The 21,673-nt window shown below is 42.7% G+C and overlaps 1 protein-coding gene across 1 annotated transcript in view; it reads left to right on the top strand.

The window, feature by feature from the left end:
• fmn2b (formin 2b) overlaps positions 1–21,673 on the top strand; it is a 409,270-nt gene that overhangs the window by 273,248 nt on the left and 114,349 nt on the right. The window contains 1 exon segment of the mRNA XM_080199671.1: positions 9,877–9,969. Within this exon segment, the coding sequence (XP_080055797.1) occupies positions 9,877–9,969 (93 nt within the window).

The raw sequence follows: 21,673 nt of genomic DNA, 5'->3' as shown, positions 1-21,673 counted from the left end.
TGCAGTTTTTCACCAAGTAACTAATAGTCCTTCCTACCATTATTCCTACCAAAGTGGACAATCTCACATTTGCCAACATTAAATTCCATTTGCCAGTTCTTGGCCCATTCGTCCAGCCTATCTAGATTCTTCTGCAGACTCTCACCACCCTCCGCACAATTTGCCGTTCCACCAATCTTGGTGTCATCAGCAAATTTCAACACCATTCACTCGGTTCCCTCCTCCAGATCATCTATATAAATGGTGAATAGCTGAGGCCCCAGCACCGACCCCTGGGGCACTCCACTAGTCACCAACCGCCAATCCGAATAGCACCCATTGACCCCCACTCTCTGCCTCCTATTTGACAGCCAATCCTCTATCCACGCTAACACCCTACCCCCAACTCCATGCCCCCTGACCTTCTGCAATAACCTGTTGTGAGGCACCTTGTCAAACGCCTTCTGAAAATCAAGAAAGACCACGTCCACCGGCTCTCCTCTATCCACCGCCCTAGACACATCCTCATAGAACTCCAATAAATTTGTCAGACACGACTTCCCCTTAACGAAACCGTGCTGCGTCTGTTCTACCGAACAATTCTCCTCAAGATGCCTCGCTATTTTCTCCTTGATCACGGATTCTAACATTTTTCCTACAACAGACGTTAAACTAACCGGCCTATAATTCCCCGCCTTTTGCCTGCCACCCTTCTTAAACAACGGCGTAACATTAGCCGTTTTCCAATCTTCTGGCACTTCCCCGGAATCCAGTGACGTTTGGAAAATAATCACTGTGCCACAGTTTCCCCTAATAGACAAAGACATGTTCTTTGTACCTGCAGAGGAGAGGTCCTAATATATGAATATACATGGCTTCTAGCAAACATAAGTAAGCTACATGGCAAACCAGACAGATGATCCTCAATTGCTTTTTAGTGTAATCCTTGGCATGCGTAGGATTGTTCAGCAAGTGCTATCCAATTACAGAATCACATCTCATGTTATGTTCTTTGTATGATGCAAAGCCCAAACAGATGTGAGCATTGACAAAATCTAAATTTGAAGCATCCTTTCCTTTTAAGGAAAGTGTGCAGTTTTAATTTCTATCAATTTGAGTGATTTTGTTACTTGGCTGCAATCACTGGGAGTACCTGACTGGGAGTAGTTCTCTCACGCTTTGCTTCTGGTAATTTTGGTAGACTCTGCTTGTCACCCATTCCCAACTTCAGATGAACTTCCAAGAACAAAGTCAAATTTGTGGCAAGGTGCATATATTTGCATATTGACATGGAAAGCGACATTGCAGAAGAGATTTATCCCCCATGCTGAAGTTTATCTGGCAAACTAGATGACTTGCTAGGGAACTGCTATTGCATGCTACTCGATTTAAGTGACTCTGTGTTCAACAAAGCTAGACAATACAACTGAAAAAATACATTTAAGTATTCTTGCCATTATACACCTTGAAAGCTGTTGAAAGGCATTATAAATGAGTTCATGAGGTGACTGTGTGTTTAGCAAAAAGGATGTGCTCATCTGGTGAGAAGATGCAGACCAAAAAGATTCCTGCCCTTTCTCAGCCTCCATTTACTCTAACACTGCCTTTGCCAGGCTCACATCTTTCAACCAGTTGTGACCTTCTGCTCCTTCAAAACTTTCCATTTAGCCTTGTTTGTGCTGAGTGTTGCTTTTAAAGCACTCTGTCCCTCCCTGTTTCGGTAACATCCTCCAGCCATACAAGAATGTGGTGTTCCTCCAACTCTGGCCCCTTGCACCTCCCAGCTGCTTTTGTCCTACCATTGTTTGCTGTTCACTCTCTCAAAATAGTTGAGGCTAAATTGTGTGATTTCAAGAAGAGATTCGGTAGATATCTTGGAGCTGAAGGGATCAAGGGACATAGGTGGAAAGCTGGAATCAGGACATTAAATTTGATGATCAGCCATGATCAAAATGAATGGTGGAGCAGACTCAAAAGGGCTTCTCCTGTTTCTAGTTTCTATATTTCTGTTTAGTCACTAGCCCTGTGCTTTTGAATTCCTTGGCCTCTACTAAATTCTCCTCAGAGTTTAAAACACTGAACTGGCTTTTAGTTACCACTTTTAAGCTGGAATTTTACTGGCACATCTGCCCAAGGTTCATACAATCCTGCCTGAGGCCAATGGAGAATGGAATCAGGATAGGCAGGCTGGTAAAATTCTGGCCTTAGTATCTCCTACTCCTTGAGCTTGGTATAGCACTTTGCCTGATTGTGTTCCAGTGAAGCACCTTACATTTTTGATGTCATATGCACAGATACTAGATTAGTGAAAAGTTTTGCATTACATAGCATTCCTGACTAAAAGTTGTTTGGTATTGGATCCAATTAATCTTTTTAGTTCAATGTTCATGCCATTTATCTTTAGTTCTCTTTTTGAAAGAATTTGTTGGTTCAAATGTGAAGCAAGCGTTTGTCTCTTACTTTGTAAAATTGTACAAGATCCAGAAGAAAAAAAACAAAGTTGGTGGACTATATTGATCTAAGATCCTGCAGCCTTGTTCCTCATTTAGATAAATGACTGTAAACTGAGCAAACAGACTGGAAAGGTTGCCTTGCCTGCCTGTCGCCTCCTCTCCATGTTTAGCAAACGTCTGCGGCTAAATGCAGTTTGTTCAGACTAACAACACACTTTGCGTAGGGATTTAGTCTGGCAAATGAAGGACTCCCTGCAGGCAAATTGCATTGACGATGAGTCAAATGTTCATGTACTGAAGGTGACAGAGTGTGCTTGTTCGAAACGCTTTTTACCAAAATATCCATCTGCTGCTATTCTGGTTTACATTCTGCTGCCGTTAAAATTCACGAACTTAGCCAGAAAGCCGCAGAGTGGGGTGCGAAAGCTGATTGTAGTTTTTCTTAATATTCAAAACAGGAATGGTCTATTAAGGAAGTTAGATTTAAAAAGGCAACTGCAACTTCATTTGTTTTTCTGGTCAAGTTTTTTTTTAGTTATATCCAAACGGAATCCAATTGAAGTCCCTAGCAGAGAGACATTACAGATCCAAACTGACTAGACAGGCTGCCCATTTCCTTTCCGGACTTTTTTATAAGTTATCTTAATCTGTGTGGCTTTTGCAACTCTGCTGCAGTGGAGCAGGAACAGGTTGGCTGCCACTGCCATCTCAGTAAACTTTTCCTTCCCTTCCTCCTCTCCCCACACCCACAGCCATTCCTTTCCAGGGTATGTTTCTTTCCCTGTTGGCATCGCTTTGATTAGTGTGGCTTGGGCTGGTAAGGAACTCAAACACAAATTAAACCTGCGCAGCAGAAACCCACCCCCCCGCCCCACCCCTACCCCTGGCCACGTTTTGTTTCTGAGTAATAATGCTCATCAATAGATAAAGTTTCCAAGCCAGCCTGAGGCTCTTCCTCGAAGCATTGTGGTACTGATGTTAACGACTGGGAGGAGCTTGTTACCAATTGTTCAGAATGACGACAAGGTGTCCATCAAGCTGTATCATACTTTGACTTGTGACATCTTAATTATGAGGCAGAGTGGCGACTGAGAAGGGAGGAAAGCAAATTTTGCAGTCAGGATAGCACCACCTTGTCAGAGATCAAGCTCGTGTGCTAAGAGATCTGTTGGTTGAATATCGGTTGCAACCTTCAAATTGAAATTTTTTTTTTGTGAATTGTCAGTAACTTTGGGAACTTCAGGCCTTTGTGTTTCTTGCTGCAGCGGGTGGTCCCTTTACCCAAAGATCAATGGGCACATTACACAGCCTGTGGTATTGGTGCACCTTAAATGCAGTGTTCATGAACTTGAGCTAACGTTTCAGGTCAAGGAAACTTTCATTGCCAGGGGCTTGATGAAAGGACATGCTGAGAGTTTTCAACGTGGTGGTACTTTTGGTTTTGTGTTTCTGCTTTATATTTAATGTTGTAGTCATTAGTTTTTGCATGATTTACTTATACATTAGCAAGTCAGCATGCAGTTTAAAAAATCCACTTAAAATCAATTTCCTTGGCCCATTGTGCCTCTGTTGGCTCTTAGGAAGAGCACTTATACTTGGTTCTGTCATGTACCAGACCCCTTTCTGTTATTGTCCTCAACTCTTAAGGACCTAATTTTCAAGTGTCCTCCCAATGCCCTTTGAAAATAAATGATGGAATCAGATCCCCACCTTTTTAAGTAGAATGTTCTACGTCTCAGCAACTGAATTGTCAGGGTGCCAATGATTTTAAATCTAGGCCTACAGTTCTTGACCCACCTCTTTTTTTTTCTCCAAGTGGGACCTTAATCTTCATGTGCCTTCCCAGTCCCCTTCGTACCTTGCCAGGTTTTAGCCTTCTGTATCCTTTCAGCCAAACCTGATACAAGCTTCAGAAACAGTATCTTGTCTCATTTTCAGTCAGATCTGAGGGCTGACTTTAGAAATATCAGGATGTGGCCAACTTCGCTGTTTGCAGGGGGAAACTGGGAATGGAAATGTGTCTGTCAACTTTAAGAGGGCGGTTGCTTCATTGGTATTTCACCTGAAGAACTATTGCGGGTGGGGGGGATTGGGGGGTGGGCGCGGTGGTTGTCTCTGCCTTCTAATTTAGCCTGTCTTGTTTTTTTTCCTGAATATATAGTTATGGCACTTCATGTATTTGGAATATTTCTAATGGTGTTTTTGTGTCAGAGATCTGTTTTTCTCTGGGGAAATCAGGCCTCTGGTTCAAGGGATTTACTGCAGCTAATATTACACAAGCTGCATGAAGAGACTTACCAAGTTAACTCTTAGAATGAAAAAGTACTTTCACCTTGGGGACTTTGTTTCATTACACTTCACTAGACATTGGTGGAATGTGCCGAGATTCGCTGTTAATGTGGCTGCTGGCATATTTTCACCCTCATACCGGGGGTGATTCTCCCAAAAGTTCTGAATTGGTGCAAAAACTGTTCTGGATCACGACTTTTTTCAGTGGGCGTTCAGACCTGAATCTCCCCACTGTGCAATGCAGAGGTCACGATCTTTGAATAGCATTAAAAAGCCGAGGGCTCCCAATCATGGCCCCCACGACAATTCCCGGGCCAGCTCCGACCATCCCTGGACTAGGAGTGCCCTGATGTCCAGACCCCCATCCTGATTGCTGGCTTCTCTCCCGTCCAGACTGATTCCCATGCAGAGTGGCAGCTGGACCCTTCCCACCCTCACTGATCACCCCCTCGGCACTGCTGGTACCTGGTGGGCAGTGCCGAGGCACCTGCTGGGCATGAATACTTCCCCTGGCACTGCCAAACTGGGTCCCGATTCTCCCACTACCACCCCCTTCACTCCAGCGGGGGGGGGGGGAGGTCTCGCTAGTTTTGCTCCAAACCCCACTGGAGTGGAATACTCCTGGCGAAGTAGGAGATGCTATCGGGACTGGAGAATTCAGTCCCAGGCCCGATAATCACATGTGAAATACAGTAAAAATACATTAAAACAGATTCAAATCACTTGCCGTTCTTCCTGCTGGTTTCCAGCACGGTCTCGACTGCGCCTGTTCCCTGGCTCCGGGAGGTGCGTGTGCGTCGGGAACTCATGCGTGAATCCTGCAAAGTAACCAGCACGCAAATTTCCGTACCTGTGGGTTGCGATGGGAGAATCGCCGTCACTATTTCTTTCTCTTTCTCTTTGTGGAGAATAGTGGGGGGAAATGGTGGAAGGATTTCCAAGCTGATTATCAGCTTGTTGAATAATGCTCCTTCTGTGGCTAATGTCCTGGCATTGGACTGCTAATACCCCTGATACTAGGGTCAATTTAGCATAGCCAATCAACCAAACCAGTACATCTTTGGATTGTGGGAGGAAACCAGTGCACCCCGAGGAAACCTGCGCAGATATGGGGAGAATGTGCAAACTCTTTAAAGGGGATAAATATTTAAAGGAATTGTAGGCAAATAAATGACTTATTTCTGAAGACCGATACATGCTTTCAAGTCTGTATTCTGGCTGATTTTTGTGGAGGAAAAAGTGATTTTTCTTTAAAATTAGACACTTGAATTCTTTCAAATGATTTGCTGATGAGGCAAACATCAGATCAATGTGCAGCTGAAAATTGACCTGCAGGGATTGTGCCACCACCATTTGTGTCAAAGTAACGGTTGAGACACATGATAACGCTCTACGTTGTTAATGAACAAATGCTATAGCAACTTCAGGCATCAGGCAGACCCACGATTAAACACAAATATCCAAAGGATTCTGTGATTGTAAATTTGCTGCAAGAAATTAAGTTTTATCCTTTTTCTGTCTAAGTGCCCTTTCAACAATGTGTAGCAATGTGGTGATTGTCCTTTTTGGGGCAGCACAGTGGTTAGCACTGTTGCCTCTCAGTGCCAGGGACTTGCGCTCAATTCCGGCTTGGGTCACTGTCTGCGTGGAGTCTGCACATTCTCTGCATGTCTGCGTGGGTTTCTTTCACGTACTTCTGTTTCCTCCCATAGTCTGAAATAAGTGCTGGTTAGGTGCCCTGGTCGTGGTAAATTCTTCCTCAGTCTACCCAAGCAGGCACCGGAGTGTGACGACTGGGGGATTTTCACAGTAACTTCATTGCAGCATTAATGTAAGCCTACTTGTGACACTAATAAATAAGCTTTTAAGAATCAATCTGCAGTGTAAGGGTTACTATCAGGGACCAGGGTGGTGGGGACTGTTGGGATTCACCCTAATATGCGAGGCTTTTCAGGAGCTGATTGTAACCATAAGGTAGCAAGCGTCTATAGTTTTAATCAATAAATAAATGAGTTGCATTTTCCCTGAATTGGTGAATAAGCATTTTTGAGAGAATTTCTGGCATCAGTTTTAACAAGTGTGGGATCTTATTCCTGCAGGTTTTCATTGTTGAAAACTTAAAAATATAACATTTCCAGTCTTTCTTTGCTTCTTTTTCAGTCACTCCAAATCCAATCTTTCTTTCTCTTTGCTTTATTCACTTCCTGCGCCTGATGTGAATTTAGCAGTTTTAATTTACCCTTTCTGTTTCAATCTTGTGCTGTGAATTTCACGCACTTTGGCATTTGGTTGGTTAAAGAGATGCGCAGTTGCTTCTCCTGTTCACTCAGGTGCACTGCTCTTCACATCATTATTGCCAGCTGACAACTTGCAGCAATACTTGCCATGCAGCAAAACTGCTAGAATATATCTAACCAACAGCAAATACTACCAGATCATAATATGACCTATTTGAACATGTATTTCTAAAGCAGCAGTCTTCAGTTGCTCTCTCATTTGGTTTGCTGTGGGAACATTTGACAAGTTGATTCTGTTTGGGTGAAATCAGTGGGTATTAGCGTATACACTAGATTATTTGAGAATCAAAATCAGAAGTTGGTCATTCAAATCTGAAACTGGTGAGTAAAATCATATTTCTCATTCAGTTATTACAGCACAGAAATCCCTCAGCTACGCACAGTCGATGTAGGCTATCTATTTTATCTCAACTTCTAGGCTGAAATAAGCTGATAAAGAAAAGAATGTCATTGCTTTATGTAATTGGGGAGGCAGTGTCCTAGTGGCATTGTCACTGGGCTAGTAATGCAGAGATCCAGGGTAATAGTCTGAGGATCCAGGTTTGAATCCCACCATGGCAGATGGTAAGATTTGAATTCGATTAGACTTTTAATTCCAGATTTTTAATGATGACCACACAAACCATTGCTGTTTTTTTTTGAAAAAACAACAATCTGGTTGACTAGTCTCCTTTACCAGGTCATTAAGACAGATAAATAGGTTCTAGATTGGTAAGGAGATCAAAGGTTATGGAGAAAAAGTGGGAGAATGGGATTGTGAAATTTGATGTAGAAATGCCAGCGTTGGACCAGGCTAAGCACAGTAAAAAGTCTCTCAGCACCAAGTTAAAGTCCAACAGGTTTATTTGGTAGCACAGCCACCAGCGCTGCTCCTTCATCAGGATCATCAACACTGATGCCATCATCTCATGTGAGAATACCATTCCCCAGGTACACAGTACGTACTCTTGCAATTTGGCCAACGTTGTCTATCTGATGCGCTGCAGGAAAGAATGTCCCAAGGCATGGTACATTGGGGAGACCATGCAGACATTACGACAACATATGAATGAACACTGCTCGACTATTACCATGCAAGAATGTTGTCTTCCTGTTGGGGGACGCTTCAGCAGTCGCGGGCATTCAGCCTCTGATCTTCGGGTAAGCGTTCTCCAAGGCAGCCTTCACGACACACAACAACGCAGAATCACTGAGCAGGGGCTGTTAGCCAAGTTCTGCACACATGAGGATGGCCTCAACCGGGATCTTGGGTTCATGTCACACTATCTGTAACCCCCATGACTTGCCTGGGCTTGTAAAATCTCACTAACTGTCCTGGCTGGAGACAATACACATCTTTTTAACCTGTGCTTAATCCTCTTTCCACTCAGATTGTCTGTACCTTTAAGACTTAATTATCTGTAAAGACTCGCTTTCCAACCATTATCTTGTAAATTGAGTTTGTCTTTATATGCCCTGTTTGTGAACAGAACTTCCACTCACCTGATGAAGGAGCAGCGCTCTGAAAGCTTGTGGCTTGTGCTACCAAATGAACCTTGTTGTGAAATTTATCAGCCATGAGTGAATGACAGAGCAGATTTGATGGGCCGAATGGCCTAATTCTGTTCCTATATCTTATGTTCTTATGAGCCACGTATTTCTTCACAACTCATTTCACTCCAATATGTCATTTAGTTATCAGAGCACTGATGTCATGCATTGCTGTTTGTCATTTTCATAAATGACCTGGTTGAGGAAGTGGAGGGATGGGTAAGTAAGTTCGCTGATGACACGAAGGTCGGTGGTGTTGTGGATGGTCTGGAAGGATGTCAAAAGTTGCAGCAGGGCATAAATAGGATGCAGGACTAGGCGGAGAAGTGGCAGATGGACTTCAACGCGGATAAATGCGTAGTCGTCCATTTTGGCAGAACCAACAGGATGAACGAGCACACTATCAAGGGCAGGAGTCTTAGTAGTGTTGAAGAGCAGAAGGATCTTGGGGTCCGGGTCCACAGGACTCTTAAATCGGCCTCGCAGGTGGAGGATGTGGTCAAGAAGGCGCATGGTGTACTGGCCTTCATTAATCGAGGGATTGAGTTTAGGAATCGGGAGGTAATGCTGCAACTTTATAAGACCCTAGTCAGGCCTCATTTGGAGTACTGTGCGCAGTTCTGGTCGCCTCACTATAGGAAAGACGTAGAAGCTATTGAAAGGGTACAGAGGAGATTTACAAGGATGTTGCCTGGACTGGGAGGCATGCCTTATGAAGTTAGGTTGAGGGAGCTGGGACTCTTCTCCCTGGAGAGATGAAGGTTGAGAGGCGACCTGATAGAAGTTTATAAAATGTTGAGAGGAATAGATAGGGTGGATTCTCAGAGGCTATTTCCCCGGGTTGAAATGGTCGCTACGAGAGGACACAGATTTAAGGTGCGGGGAGGCAAGTACAGAAGTGATGTTAGGGGTAAGTTTTTCACTCAGAGGGTGGTGAGTGAATGGAATCGGCTGCCGTCAGTGGTGGTGGAGGCGAACTCGCTGGGGTCTTTTAAAAGACTTCTGGATGAGTATATGGGGTTTAATGGGATTGGGGGTTATAGATAGGTCTATAGATTGGTAGGTGTTGATGTGATCGGTGCAACTCGTGGGCCGAAGGGCTTGTTTGTGCTGTAGTGTTCTATGTTCTATATCAAGTAGTATGGTTTGAGTGCATATCCCAAGAACTTATAAAACTAACACCGGCTCTTTGTGTTACAGTAATCGTGTATGTTGTTTTGGCGATCCATCTATGATTCTGTATGTCCATTTCAACATATAAGTAGCAAAAACCATGATGTTTCTCGACTTGATAGTCACAAGGGCACTTTTCACCTTTCTTGTTACAGCTTGTGAGACAGAAATGGAAAAAGTTTGCCGTCTTTCACCAGAAGAACATCTACAGCCTTTTAAAGACAAAATGGAAGAATTCATTAATCAAGGTAAATAGAACAGAGTTCAACCTTTTTATAAATAAAAGACTATGCAAGTAATATTATGTATTTTAATCATGACAATATTTGTTTTGGCATGAGACATTGCCAAGTGGTACAATTAATCACTGACATTAATACTTTGGAAGCATATCAGCCCATGAGAGGTTCTTGGGATGCACAACAAAAATACATTGTACCAAACTTATTGCTTTCTTAAACTATATATAACAGTGTTATTAGCTTTCCTCAGTAGCGTTATAAAGATATTTATAACTGAGGCAAGGCTATTAATCATGAGAACACTTTTTCAATGGTCCTTGTCTGTGGCTTGGGAGTAGATTTTTCCACTTATTTATCTCCTGTAAGCACACACAATTCCTTGTTTTGTTTTGCAAAGTAGATGACAAGTTAGCCATTTGAGAATGAGTTAAGCTTTCACGTGTATTTCTAAATAATGGCTTGAGGGCTACCTGGATCCAACAGACCAGCCAGCACTCTACTTTTTGGTGCTCATGCTCCCTCCTGACCTTTTCAGCTCTATGCATGTTGGAGTCCTGGAGATTTGGAAAGGACTATTTTTGGTCCAGTTCCAATTGGTGGATGCATCCTAACTCTTAAAACAGGCCAGAAATGTCAGTGTCTATAGCCTAAGATATCTGCAGATTAATAATGCAGTGACTGTTTACATATGGCCAGTGGCTTTCATGATACATGCCTAAGCAGATCCTAAAACGAGAAGTTTGGGAAGTCCTTCCATCCAACCTTTTGAATTCTGACCATTTGAAGCATTTCAAGTTTGTGTTTAGTTTAAATGTTTTAACATTTATGGGGGATTGGTAGTTGTTATCTTGTTTGACTACTTTATCCTTGTTCATTAAACTATTGATTGCAAATTATTACTTTCAGGTCACATTATTTTACATGTTTTTTTTCAGGTGCAGTAATTGCTTCTTTTTAAACACGCAGCATTTTCCATCAGCTATAGAATCATGCAGTGCATAATAGGCTCTTCGGCCCATCAAGTCTGCACCAACACATTAGAAATGCGTGAGCTCCTACCCAATTCCATTTTCCAGCACTTGGCCCATAACCCTGAATGCCATAATATGCCAAGTGTTCATCCAGATGGCACTTAAAGGATGTGAGGCAACCCGCCTCTACCACCCTCTCAAGCAGGGCATTCCAGACCATCACTATCCTCTGGGTAAAAAAAACTTTCCTCACATCCTCCCCTAAACCACCTGCCCTTCACCTTGAAGCTATGTCCCCTTCAGTTAAGGGGAGCAGCTGCTCCTTATCCACCCTGTCCATGTCTCTCATAATCTTGTACATCTCAGGTTGCCCCTTAGTCTTCTCTGCTCCAATGAAAACAAACCAAGCTAATCCAACCTCTCGTCATAACTTAAATATTCCATCCCATACAGCATCCTGGTGAGTCCCCCTCCAATGCAAATGCATCCTTCCAATGCTGTAGCAACCAGAACTGCACAGAATATTCCAGCTGTGGCCTCACCAGAGTTCAATACCAGCTCCAACATGACTTGCTTGCTTTTGTAATCGCTGCCCCATTTGATAAAGGCAAGTGTCCCAGTCAGCTCATAAAGCTTTGACTGTGGTGTGTGGTTAGTTTTGGGCCCACTGAAATGTATAAAGGGACAAAATCCAAGAGCGTAGGACACCATGTGAAATAGTTACGTTGGACAAGTAGGCCCCTCCAAAATATTTGAGGAAAAGTGAACCCATCAAAATACAAACGCGAATGTCAGGACAGTCTTATGGAAAATCCTAATTCAGTCTGCCAAAAAAAGGCCTTGAAACTTGGAGAAGCATAGAATCCCTACAGTGCAGAAGGAGGCCATTTGGGCAATCAAGTCTGCACCAACTCTCTGACAGTACATTGCACCCCAGAACCTCCCATCCATCCCATCCCTAGGTCCCCATGTGTTTGCCCCACTAATCCCCCTAGCCTACAAATGTTGGTGCACTAAGGGGCAATTTAGCATGGCTAACCCACCTGCCCTGCACATCTTTGGACTGTGTGAGGAACTGGACCACCCAGAGGAAACCACGCAGACACAGGGAGAACACTTTAGAATTACGTCCTTTGTTTTATATTGTTTCTCCTGGTTCATTTAAAAAAAAATTAAGCAACTTAATTAACTGTGGGAGGAAGCCAGAGCACCAGGAGGATACCCATGCAGACAGGGGGAAAATATCCAAGCTCCACGCAGTCACCCAAGGCTGGAATTGAACCCGGGTCCCTGGCACTGTAAGGCAGTAGGGCTAACCAGTAGTATTGGTAAGGGGCTGCGGTTGTTAGCACGGCTGCCTCACAATGCCAAGGACCAGCGTTCAATTCCAGCCTCGGGGGTCAATGTCTGTCTAGAGTTTGCACGTTCTCACTGTGTCTGCATGGGTTTGCTCCTGTTTCCATCCAAAGTCCAAAGATGTGCAGGTTAGGTTGATTGGCCATGCTAAACTGACCCTAGTGTCAGGGGATTAGCAGACTAAACGTGGGGTGGTGGAAATAGGGCATGGGTGGGATTATGATCAGCACAGACGCGATGGGTCAAATGGCCGCCTCCTGCACTGTATGGATTCTATGATTCAGAGGCCAGATCTGCAATAGAGAGTGGTGTTTGATTTAATTTTTTTAAATTGAATTTCATGTCCCACCTAAGTAAGCCCACAGATAAACTTCAGTGGTGTTAACCCATTTCTAATTTGTTTGATTTTACTGTTCAGTCAGAATTCACACCCAATCATATACCATTGTGCTCAAATGGCATGTCAGCACTTCTCTGCTTCTGAACAGGGTGTGAGCACAATCTGGGGCCTTTATGCAGCTAAAAGTCATTAATGGACATTCTACAATACCAGAGTTACAAGGTCACCTTTGATCAGTGGAGGCGCACGGCAGCCAGAAATATTTTTTTAGAAATAGAACACCTTTTGCTTTGTAAGGAATTTTATTGTTCTGGAAATCTGTTTCGGAGAAGCAGTAATGTAATGTATAGTTTTTAAACAGCCTTTCTTCTCCAGCATTGAAGGTGGGGGTGGGGGGGGGGGGGGGGGCTGTTGAGGAATTGTAATTTTATTTGCTGTGGATATTGACTTTAAAACCACAGTGCTTCAACTTAACTTCATTTTTAAACACATTTTCCAAAGCCCCAAGACAGTAAAGTTTGTTTACCTTTCGAGCTGTCCATCACGCATGTGGGTGTGTGACTGGGATCACAGGCTGCTGTCAGACTGGAGCCTATAGTCCTAGTCTTGCAGCCACGCTTGACTGACAGCTCCAAACGTAAACAAATATCGCAAACTTTTGAATTACTATGGCTCAGTAACCAAGAGGAATTGGGAGGCTAACCTTAACTGGTGGGGGTAAAAAAATATTTCGGAGTGCTTTAGAATTGGATTTCTAACAGAACTGTGGCCCGGCGCATTGTTGAGTCGAAATCTGCCCCTTTCTGAAGGTGTAGAACTACAATCAAACCCAAGGATGTTTAGCACAGGAGTGGCTGAAATGACTGTTTAATTAACCACTTGGACGGTCATGGACTGGCTGATAACCTTGTGGGTTGATGGGGCTTTTGGGGTCAGAAGTTTTTAACTTGACAACGTGACTCCTCAATTGTGTAAAGGGTGGCAGAAGAATGGGAATAAATTATTCAACGTGTTTCCATTTCTTTTTAAAAAAGAGTAATGCCACATTTCCTAACTAATTCACTCAATTGTTTTATTCTGCAATAATTTGAAGGCACTGTTCTGACATCCCTGAATGGCTTGAGTCATTTAATGCAATTTGAATTATCATAGAACTGGGATGTCAGGCAGTGCAATTTAAATCCTGGCCCCTCATCGCATAAAATAGCTTTTCCTCATGTCACCTCTGGTTCTTTGCTAATCATCTTAAATCTGTGCCTCTGTGTATCAATCCCCCAACCATTGGAAATGGTTTTTCTTGACTAAAGCTTCATGACACTAAACATGCCTATGAATCTTCTCTGAGCCTTCTCTGCTCCAAGAATAATGATTATGCACGGCGGCCTCTCAGCGCCAGAGACCTGAGTTCAACTCCTGGCTTGGGTCACTGTGTGGAATTTGCACCATTCTCTCCATGTCTGCGTGGGTTTCCTTTGGATGCTTTGGTTTCCTCCTATGGTCCAAAGATGTGCAGATTGACCAGGCTAAATTGCCCCTTAGTGTCCAAGGATGTGTGGGTTAGAGGGATTAGCGAGGAAAATGTGTGGGATTGTGGGAATGGGACCTGGGTGGGATTGTTGTCGGTGTAGATTTGTTGGGCCAAATAGTCCGTTTCTGTGCAGTAGGGATTCTGTGATTAACATCATTGCAACCTCTCACCCAGAACCATTTTAACTTAAAGTTCTCTGGCGTTTCATATCATTTCTAAAGTGCGATGCCTGTACTTGGATATATTTTTGATGCCAGTTCTCCAACCTCACTCGCAGCCTGGATTCTCCCATCCCGCTGCAGTGATCAAAGACTTGAGCCATAATAACTCAAGTTTGAGCACCAAATTCTCTGTCCTTGCTGGCAGTGGCGGCAGACCATGAATGGTCAAACAATCCCGGCCATGGTGTTAGTTGCAGTTAAATTATTTTTTTTCCCCTCGAAATTCATTTATGGGACGTGAGTATCCCTGAGGCCAGCATCCGTTGGTTATCCCAGTTCTGTCGAAAGGGTTGCGATTTGCCTGAATCTTGAACCGCTGCTGTTTGTGGTTTTTATTTTGACTTTGCACTGCTATGAGGAAGGGGGTTCTGAACTTTTGGACCTCCTGACGTTGAGGGAAGGGTGCTGTAACAAATCGGGATGGCGTATGGCGTTGAAGGGAACTTGCAGTTGGCGATGTTCCCAAGTGTCTGCTGCTCTTATTCTTCTAGGTGACAGAGATCACGGTTTGTAGGTTAGGTGGATTAGTCATGACAAACATGTGTGACTTTGCCTGGTATGCTCTTTCAAGGAGACGACGCTTATCCAATGGGCTGAATGGCTTCTTTCTGCACTGTAGAGCTCGTATGGTTCTACGGTATGGAAGGTGCTGTCAACGGACTCTTGCCAGGTTTCTGCAGTGCAGAAATAGAGCTGCTACACACAGTTGCCGTTGTGAACTGCCTCGAATCCTGCCTTGAAATTATTTCAGGTTATTGTCTGGATTTTGTGGTTGCAATGACAACAAAACTGTCAGCAGTTTCACCATTTGTTTTGTGAAACTTGCGCTACCTATACATGTTGGGTTAAATGGGGAGGTCCTGAAGTTCCTGTCAATAATTCCCTCCTGCACCACTGTGTTAGAGAAGTCCTTCAAGATGGAAACCATTCAGAAATCACTGAATGGACATGTACCTCGTAACTTGTACCATTATTTTCACTGTAAGAATCTTTGCCCAATTGAATGAGGTGCAACTTCCTTTTCAACAGTGTACTTATAATCCGTAATGAACAATCCGCTGGTCCTGAAAAAATAATTTAATAATTGAGGTGACAAATATCTCCATACTGTGATAATGCTATAGGTTTTTAATTTAAAAAATATTATTTAGATTTTTAATATGTTTGACATTTCCATTTTCCACTTTAATCCTGCTCAAGTGTCCCAATCTTTATTTTGTTTTCTCTAAAAATGATGAGAGGTGAATGATAAACATCTGGGTTGTTACTTCCTGGTTTGCTGTCTGAGAGAATTCTTCAGTGTGTTTGGCTGCTTAGCCCTGCTTCATGATGTCACAATTACTGGACACCGGGGATCTCTCTGGTAGCTGAATGCAATTCAAGTCGGGAACTGTATAAATCACAGCATGGAACTTGTTAGATCTTTGAGGAGTGATTTCTTCAAGATCACTGGCGAGCACTGTTACTTTGCTGCCGTTGACAAACTTCAGGCCTGTCAGATTGTTTGGGAGATAGACAATGTTTAGTATTAAGAGTTCTTATACTGACAACATCTGACAACTGTCAAGTTCTTGTTACCTCCATTAATGTTTTCACCCCTGGAGTATGTTTGTAACAATACACCTCAAAGCTACTGGAAGTATTTCTATAAACGACACAAGATGTGGTCCAAGGAAGATCTGATTAGTTTTTGAGAAAATTCAGATCCTAGAATTTCTTAAAGGATCTGTTACCATTTGGGAGATGGGGCACCTTGACTTTTCTTAACCATGCCGTGGGTCACTTTATTTATAACATTCTTGATTGTTTTTTATGTTGTTGTGGATTCTCACAGCTGCTGTAGTGAAATTTGTCACAGCTATCAAATGGTGAGCTGAGTTTTCGGAGCAGATTGTTTAGATGTGGATTGCCCAGAAGCTGTCTCTGTGAAATGGACCCTCTTATTAAAAAATATTTCTTCTCTTCAGCTTTGCAGTTAAAGCATCAACCGGGCAGGGAAGATCCTCAAGGAATTGTTGTGCAATTGTAGTAATAGTTGAGTTAAGACAATGTGACAGAGATGTATGCTCTTGAGTGCCCTCTTCACTTTTATTGATATTTTATCCTGATTAATCCTTCCACGTGAATACAATTTCTCATTTATCAGGAGCACTTTAGTTAATTATGATGCTGATTTTTCTATAACTCAGCAACAATTTATTTCACTGTTTGCAACATAGTTGGTTTAAATCATTGTTCAAAGAATTTAATTGAAATGGCTACAGGGAGAGTGGAGTCCACCAAATTAGACGGTTAGCACCAAAATGATGTCTAATCCGGCATATAAATCTCTTCAGTGTACTGCCGAAAGCAGTTAATGTTGCTAGTTGACGCTGCTGCCTCATCGCGCCAGGGACAGGGGTTCAATTCCGGCCTCGGGTGACTGTCTGCATGGAGTTTGCCTGTTTTCTGCCCCTCCCCCCACTTCAGTCTGTGTGGGTTTCCTTCAGATGCTCTGGTTTCTTGCCACAGCCCAAAGATGTGCAGGTTAGGTGGATTGGCCATGCTAAATTGCCCTTAATGTCAGGAAGATTAGCAAGGTAATTACATTGGGTTATAGGGATAAGGCCTGGGTGGGATTGTTGTCTGTGCAGGCTTAATGGGCTGAATGGCCTCTCCCTGCACTGTAGGGATTCTATGCATTTCTGAACATTTTCATATAGATAGCCAGATAGATATTTTCTAACATATTTGTTGAGAATTTACCTAAAAGAAAAGGGACATGTTAGTGGAAGTATAACCAGGCTTGCCCCTCACCTTGAGCATCTTGAACATAACATAATGCTGTAGGTCCTCTAAGCAATGCCACAACATAAATGCATCCTTTCCAAATCATTTTGATTGATTTTAGTGTGGAATTTAATTTCAAAAATTGAGCCCAAGCTATTCTTGATTTCTCAACTTGTGTGTGGAGCCAGATTTAGAGGCCTTTTGGCAATCCATCTGTTACATTACTTCACAGACTTATTTAGGGTTACCTTTCTGGCTTAAATGATTAACTGTTGTGAGAGAAGTATACATTCAGTGCACAAACTGCAGTGAGCACTTTCGTTAATTTGACTGGAGAGTGCCACTTCAACAATCCAGAGTTCATCAGCCAGACCTCTTGAGCACTGGCATTTGGAGTGCTTAGAATGACTAATCTCAAATTTCAGGGCTTCTGTTGCGATTATGCAACAAGTTTGCAGTAAGAAATTGGTATCAAAATGTTTTGAGAGAATTGAACCTAAACATGGGTGCATGGGGCAGCACGGTGGCACAGTGGTTAGCACTGTTGCCTCACTGCGCTGGGGACCTGGGTTCGATTCCTGCCCTGGGTCACTGTCTGTGTGGAATTTGCATGTTCTTTCCATTTCTCTGTGGTTTCCTCCCACAGTCTGGAAGACGTGCTGGTTAGGTGCATTGACCCGAACAGGTGCTGGAGTGTGGTGATTAGGGGATTTTCACAGTAACTTCATTGCTGTATAGTGTAAGCTTTACTTGTGACTAATAAATAAAGTTTTATCTTTGGTTTCTCTCCAATCTGTCTTCAGGCTCATCCTGCTCGTGAGACCCATCTCCCCCAACCCTCCACCCTATTCTCACTCAACTGTGCATTGTCCTGTCAGTTGGCTGATATCAATAGTGTTTGGTCCTCAGAGATTCTCTTTTTTTCCTCCTTCAAATTTGTCGTCATTGCCCTTTTCACTCACCTTTCATCTTTTCACCACTGTAAACTATTGGCTCATCTCCAATCTATTGAGCATGCTATTTCTTGCCCATATTTATGCCCATTCTTCCTGAACTCCATGTTTTAATCTCCCCATTGAGGTCTCTGTCCTTGCAGCAGTGCAAAGCAACACACATCACAATTACAAATGCCAGCTTAGATGCCTGTGAGAAAGGTAAACTATTCTTCCTAATTTTCCTTGACCTGTCTACAACCCTTAAGACAATTGACCACAACCGCTTCCAGCGTAGCCTCTCTATCATGGTACAGCTGGGCATGGCTTCATTTGCCTGGTTGGTTTCTTAGTCATCATTTCAAACACAGAATCATCAACAGTGGGTTCTCTTCCCACTCCTGTACCTGCTGTGCCCTAGGAATCTATCATTGGCCCCTTTCTACTTTTCATCTACATACTGCCCCTCATATCATCTGAAAACAAAGCCTATTTACATGCACACTCTAATGACCCCCAGCTCTACCTCAATGCCACTTCTCTTTACCCCTTCAACTGACTCTTAAATATTTTTGCATTCCTTTTCTGAAATTCGCTGTGAATTGAATGGAAATTTTCCCCAGCTAAACTTTGGGAATACCAAAGCCATTGTCTTCAGTCCCCACCATATGCTCTATTGCCTAGCCACAAACTCCTCTCCCTGGCAACTGACTGAGGCTGAACCAGACAGTTTGCAACCTTGAGGCCATAATTGACCCCAGAATGAGTTTCTAGTCACAGTCATGCCTTTAAGTCTATTACCTTCCACCTCTAATATCATACAACTTCATTCCTATCTCCACGCATCTGTTGACATGCTGAACCATTGCCTTTTGTTCTCTCTAGGTTTGATTATTCCAACACACACTGGCTGTCCTCCTGCAACTATCCTCTGTAAACACAAGGTTATCTAAAATTCTGCTTTGGCTCAAGGTGAAACAAAACATTCTCATCCTTGTTTTCAAATCTCGAGATTTCTCTATAATCCCTTGCAGATCTAGAACCCTTCAATTTTTATGCTCTTCCAATTCCTGCCACTTGAAAATCCCTGATTTTAAATGCCATGATTTTTGTTGCCTATGCCTAATTTCTGGAATTCCCTCCCTAAATCGTAGAATCCTTCCAGTGCAGAAAGAGGTTATTCGGCCCTTCAAGTCTGCACCGACCACAATCCCACGCAAGCCCTATTCCCCTAACCCCACACATTTATCCTGCTAATTCCCCTGACATTTGAATCAATTCAGCATAGCCAATCAACTCCACCCGCACATCCTTGAACTGTGGAGGAAACCACAGCACCCAGAGAACATTCATGCAGACTGCGCACAGACAGTGACCCAAGGCTAGCATTGAACTCGGTCCCTGGCGCTGTGAGGCAGCAGTGCTAACCATTGTGTCAAGTCTCTTTGCGTATCCTCTCTTTCCACCTTCAAGGCACTTGTCATCTGAGCTAAAATCTTCTTTTGTAACTTGGTACCCAATTATGTTTGAAAATGCTCCTGTGAAGCACTTTGAGAGGTTTTACTGTAAGATAGTGCAAGTGGGAAGTGGAAGTCAGGAGTGGATCATGCAGCCCCTTGCGCCTGTTAAATCAGATCTCAGCTGATCTGGATCATAACTTCATTGACTCACCTTGGTACTGTAATCCCAAATAGTTGTGTCAAACAAGAATCTTACAATAGCATTTAGTTTTGTGCTGTTTCATGGCAACTGTTTATTTTAATAATTTTGAGCAAGAACCAAGTAGGCCAGTCCATTTAATTTTAATGGTGGGGAATCCTCTGGAAATAATTATTTGGAATAATGCCAGTTGATTTGGAGAGCCAGCGGGGATTCTAAGGGAGAAATCATGTTTAACCAACTTGCTGGGGATTTTTCTGAAGAGTAACAGAGGGTTGATGAGAGTAATGTTGATATGGTGAACATGGACTGTTAAAAGACATTTGATACAGTGCCACACAACTAACTTGTGAGCATGAAAGTATTGTAGCAAGGGGGATATAAACTTGGCTGAGTATTGATTAATAGATGCTTTTCATGTTGGAAGGGTCAGTATTGGAATTCTTGCCTTTCATGATGTAATTGATCTAGATCTTAGTAGGCAGGGGACAATTTCCAAGTTTGCAGATGATACGAAACTTGGAAGCATTGTAGACTGATAGTAGGATGGTATGGAACTTCAAAAGGACATAGACAAATTGATGAAGTGGGCAGGTGAAGATCAATGCTGAGAAGTGAGGGGTGATGCATTTTGGTTGAAAGAATATGGAGACGATATAAAATTTGCAGTACAATTCTTTAGAGGTTGCAGGAGCACAGCAATCTACTGTATATGTGCATATTTTATTGAACGTGGCAGGACAGATGCAGAGAACAGTTAATGAAGCATATATTATTCTGGGCTTTATTAATTGGGGCATAAACTACAAGAGCAAGGAGGTTATGCTGAACTTGTACAAGACTCCAGTTAGACTTCAGCTGGAATAATGTGTACGGTTTTGCGTGTCACGCTATAGGACGGATGTAAGTGTATAGGAGAGAGTGCAGAAGAGGCTTACAAGAATGATTCCAGGAATGGAAAACTTCAGTTATGAAGAGAGATTGGAGATGTTGGAATTTGGGCTAAGAGGTAATTTGATAGAGATGTTTAAAATCATGAGGGTCTAGATAGAGAGAAGCTGTTCCTGTTTATAAAAGGAGCAAATGAGATCTGAGGAAAAACCTTTTTCTCACAGGAGTGTTGAATGCACTGCCTGGAAGTGTGACAGAGACAGGTTCAATCGTGGCATTCAGTTGGACATGAATTCTATTCAAATAGCCATCCAATATCTGCTTCTATTCAAATAGTCATTCAATATACAAGGAAAAGGCAGGAGCATGCACTAAGTCATAATACTGCTTTGGAGAGCTGGAGCAGACATTTGGGCCAAATAGGTTTCTTCTGCGCCATAACAATTTTGCGATTCCGTTAAAGTTTCACTGTGAAATAATCTTTTCAAAAGGATAGTATTTGCTGCCTGTGGAATGTATTGTAAGTTGCAATCTATTGGAAATTGACAATCCCTTTTAGTTGATGCTGATTATGGCAATTACAGTTACAGTTGCAGTGGCACTCTTGATCACAACAAAAAATATATAATTTGCAAAGTTTTGGTTAAAATTACTGATTTTCTTTTGCCGTAGGATACATTTCAAGTACCCAGTTAGGCATTGATGGACCAGTGATGGAAAATAATTTTTCATTGTCCTTTGGGATTTGCAATACTCTCAGAATACAAAATGCAAATATTCAAACCGTCAGCAATTCCCTCTTGCTAACTTTAGCTATTGAGAGCCAACAATCATGCTTAAGTTTATTAGCTAATGTTATTTAATTGGATATTTGTTGCAACCACTTAGCCAGACTCCAGCTCCCTCCTTTTGTATATGAAGTAGATTGTTCTGCATTATAACTTGCAAGGTATGAATTGTGCCCCTTAAAAGAAACAAATGCTTCTTCCACCTAATGGATTGCAATTGGGATTAAATGTGCTAGTATAATTATCAAATTGTTG

The sequence above is a fragment of the Carcharhinus amblyrhynchos genome, chromosome 12 (assembly GCF_965287045.1).
Source record: "Carcharhinus amblyrhynchos chromosome 12, sCarAmb.v2.hapA, whole genome shotgun sequence".
Taxonomy (NCBI): domain Eukaryota; kingdom Metazoa; phylum Chordata; class Chondrichthyes; order Carcharhiniformes; family Carcharhinidae; genus Carcharhinus; species Carcharhinus amblyrhynchos.
This window is presented reverse-complemented; position numbering and strand designations above follow the sequence as displayed.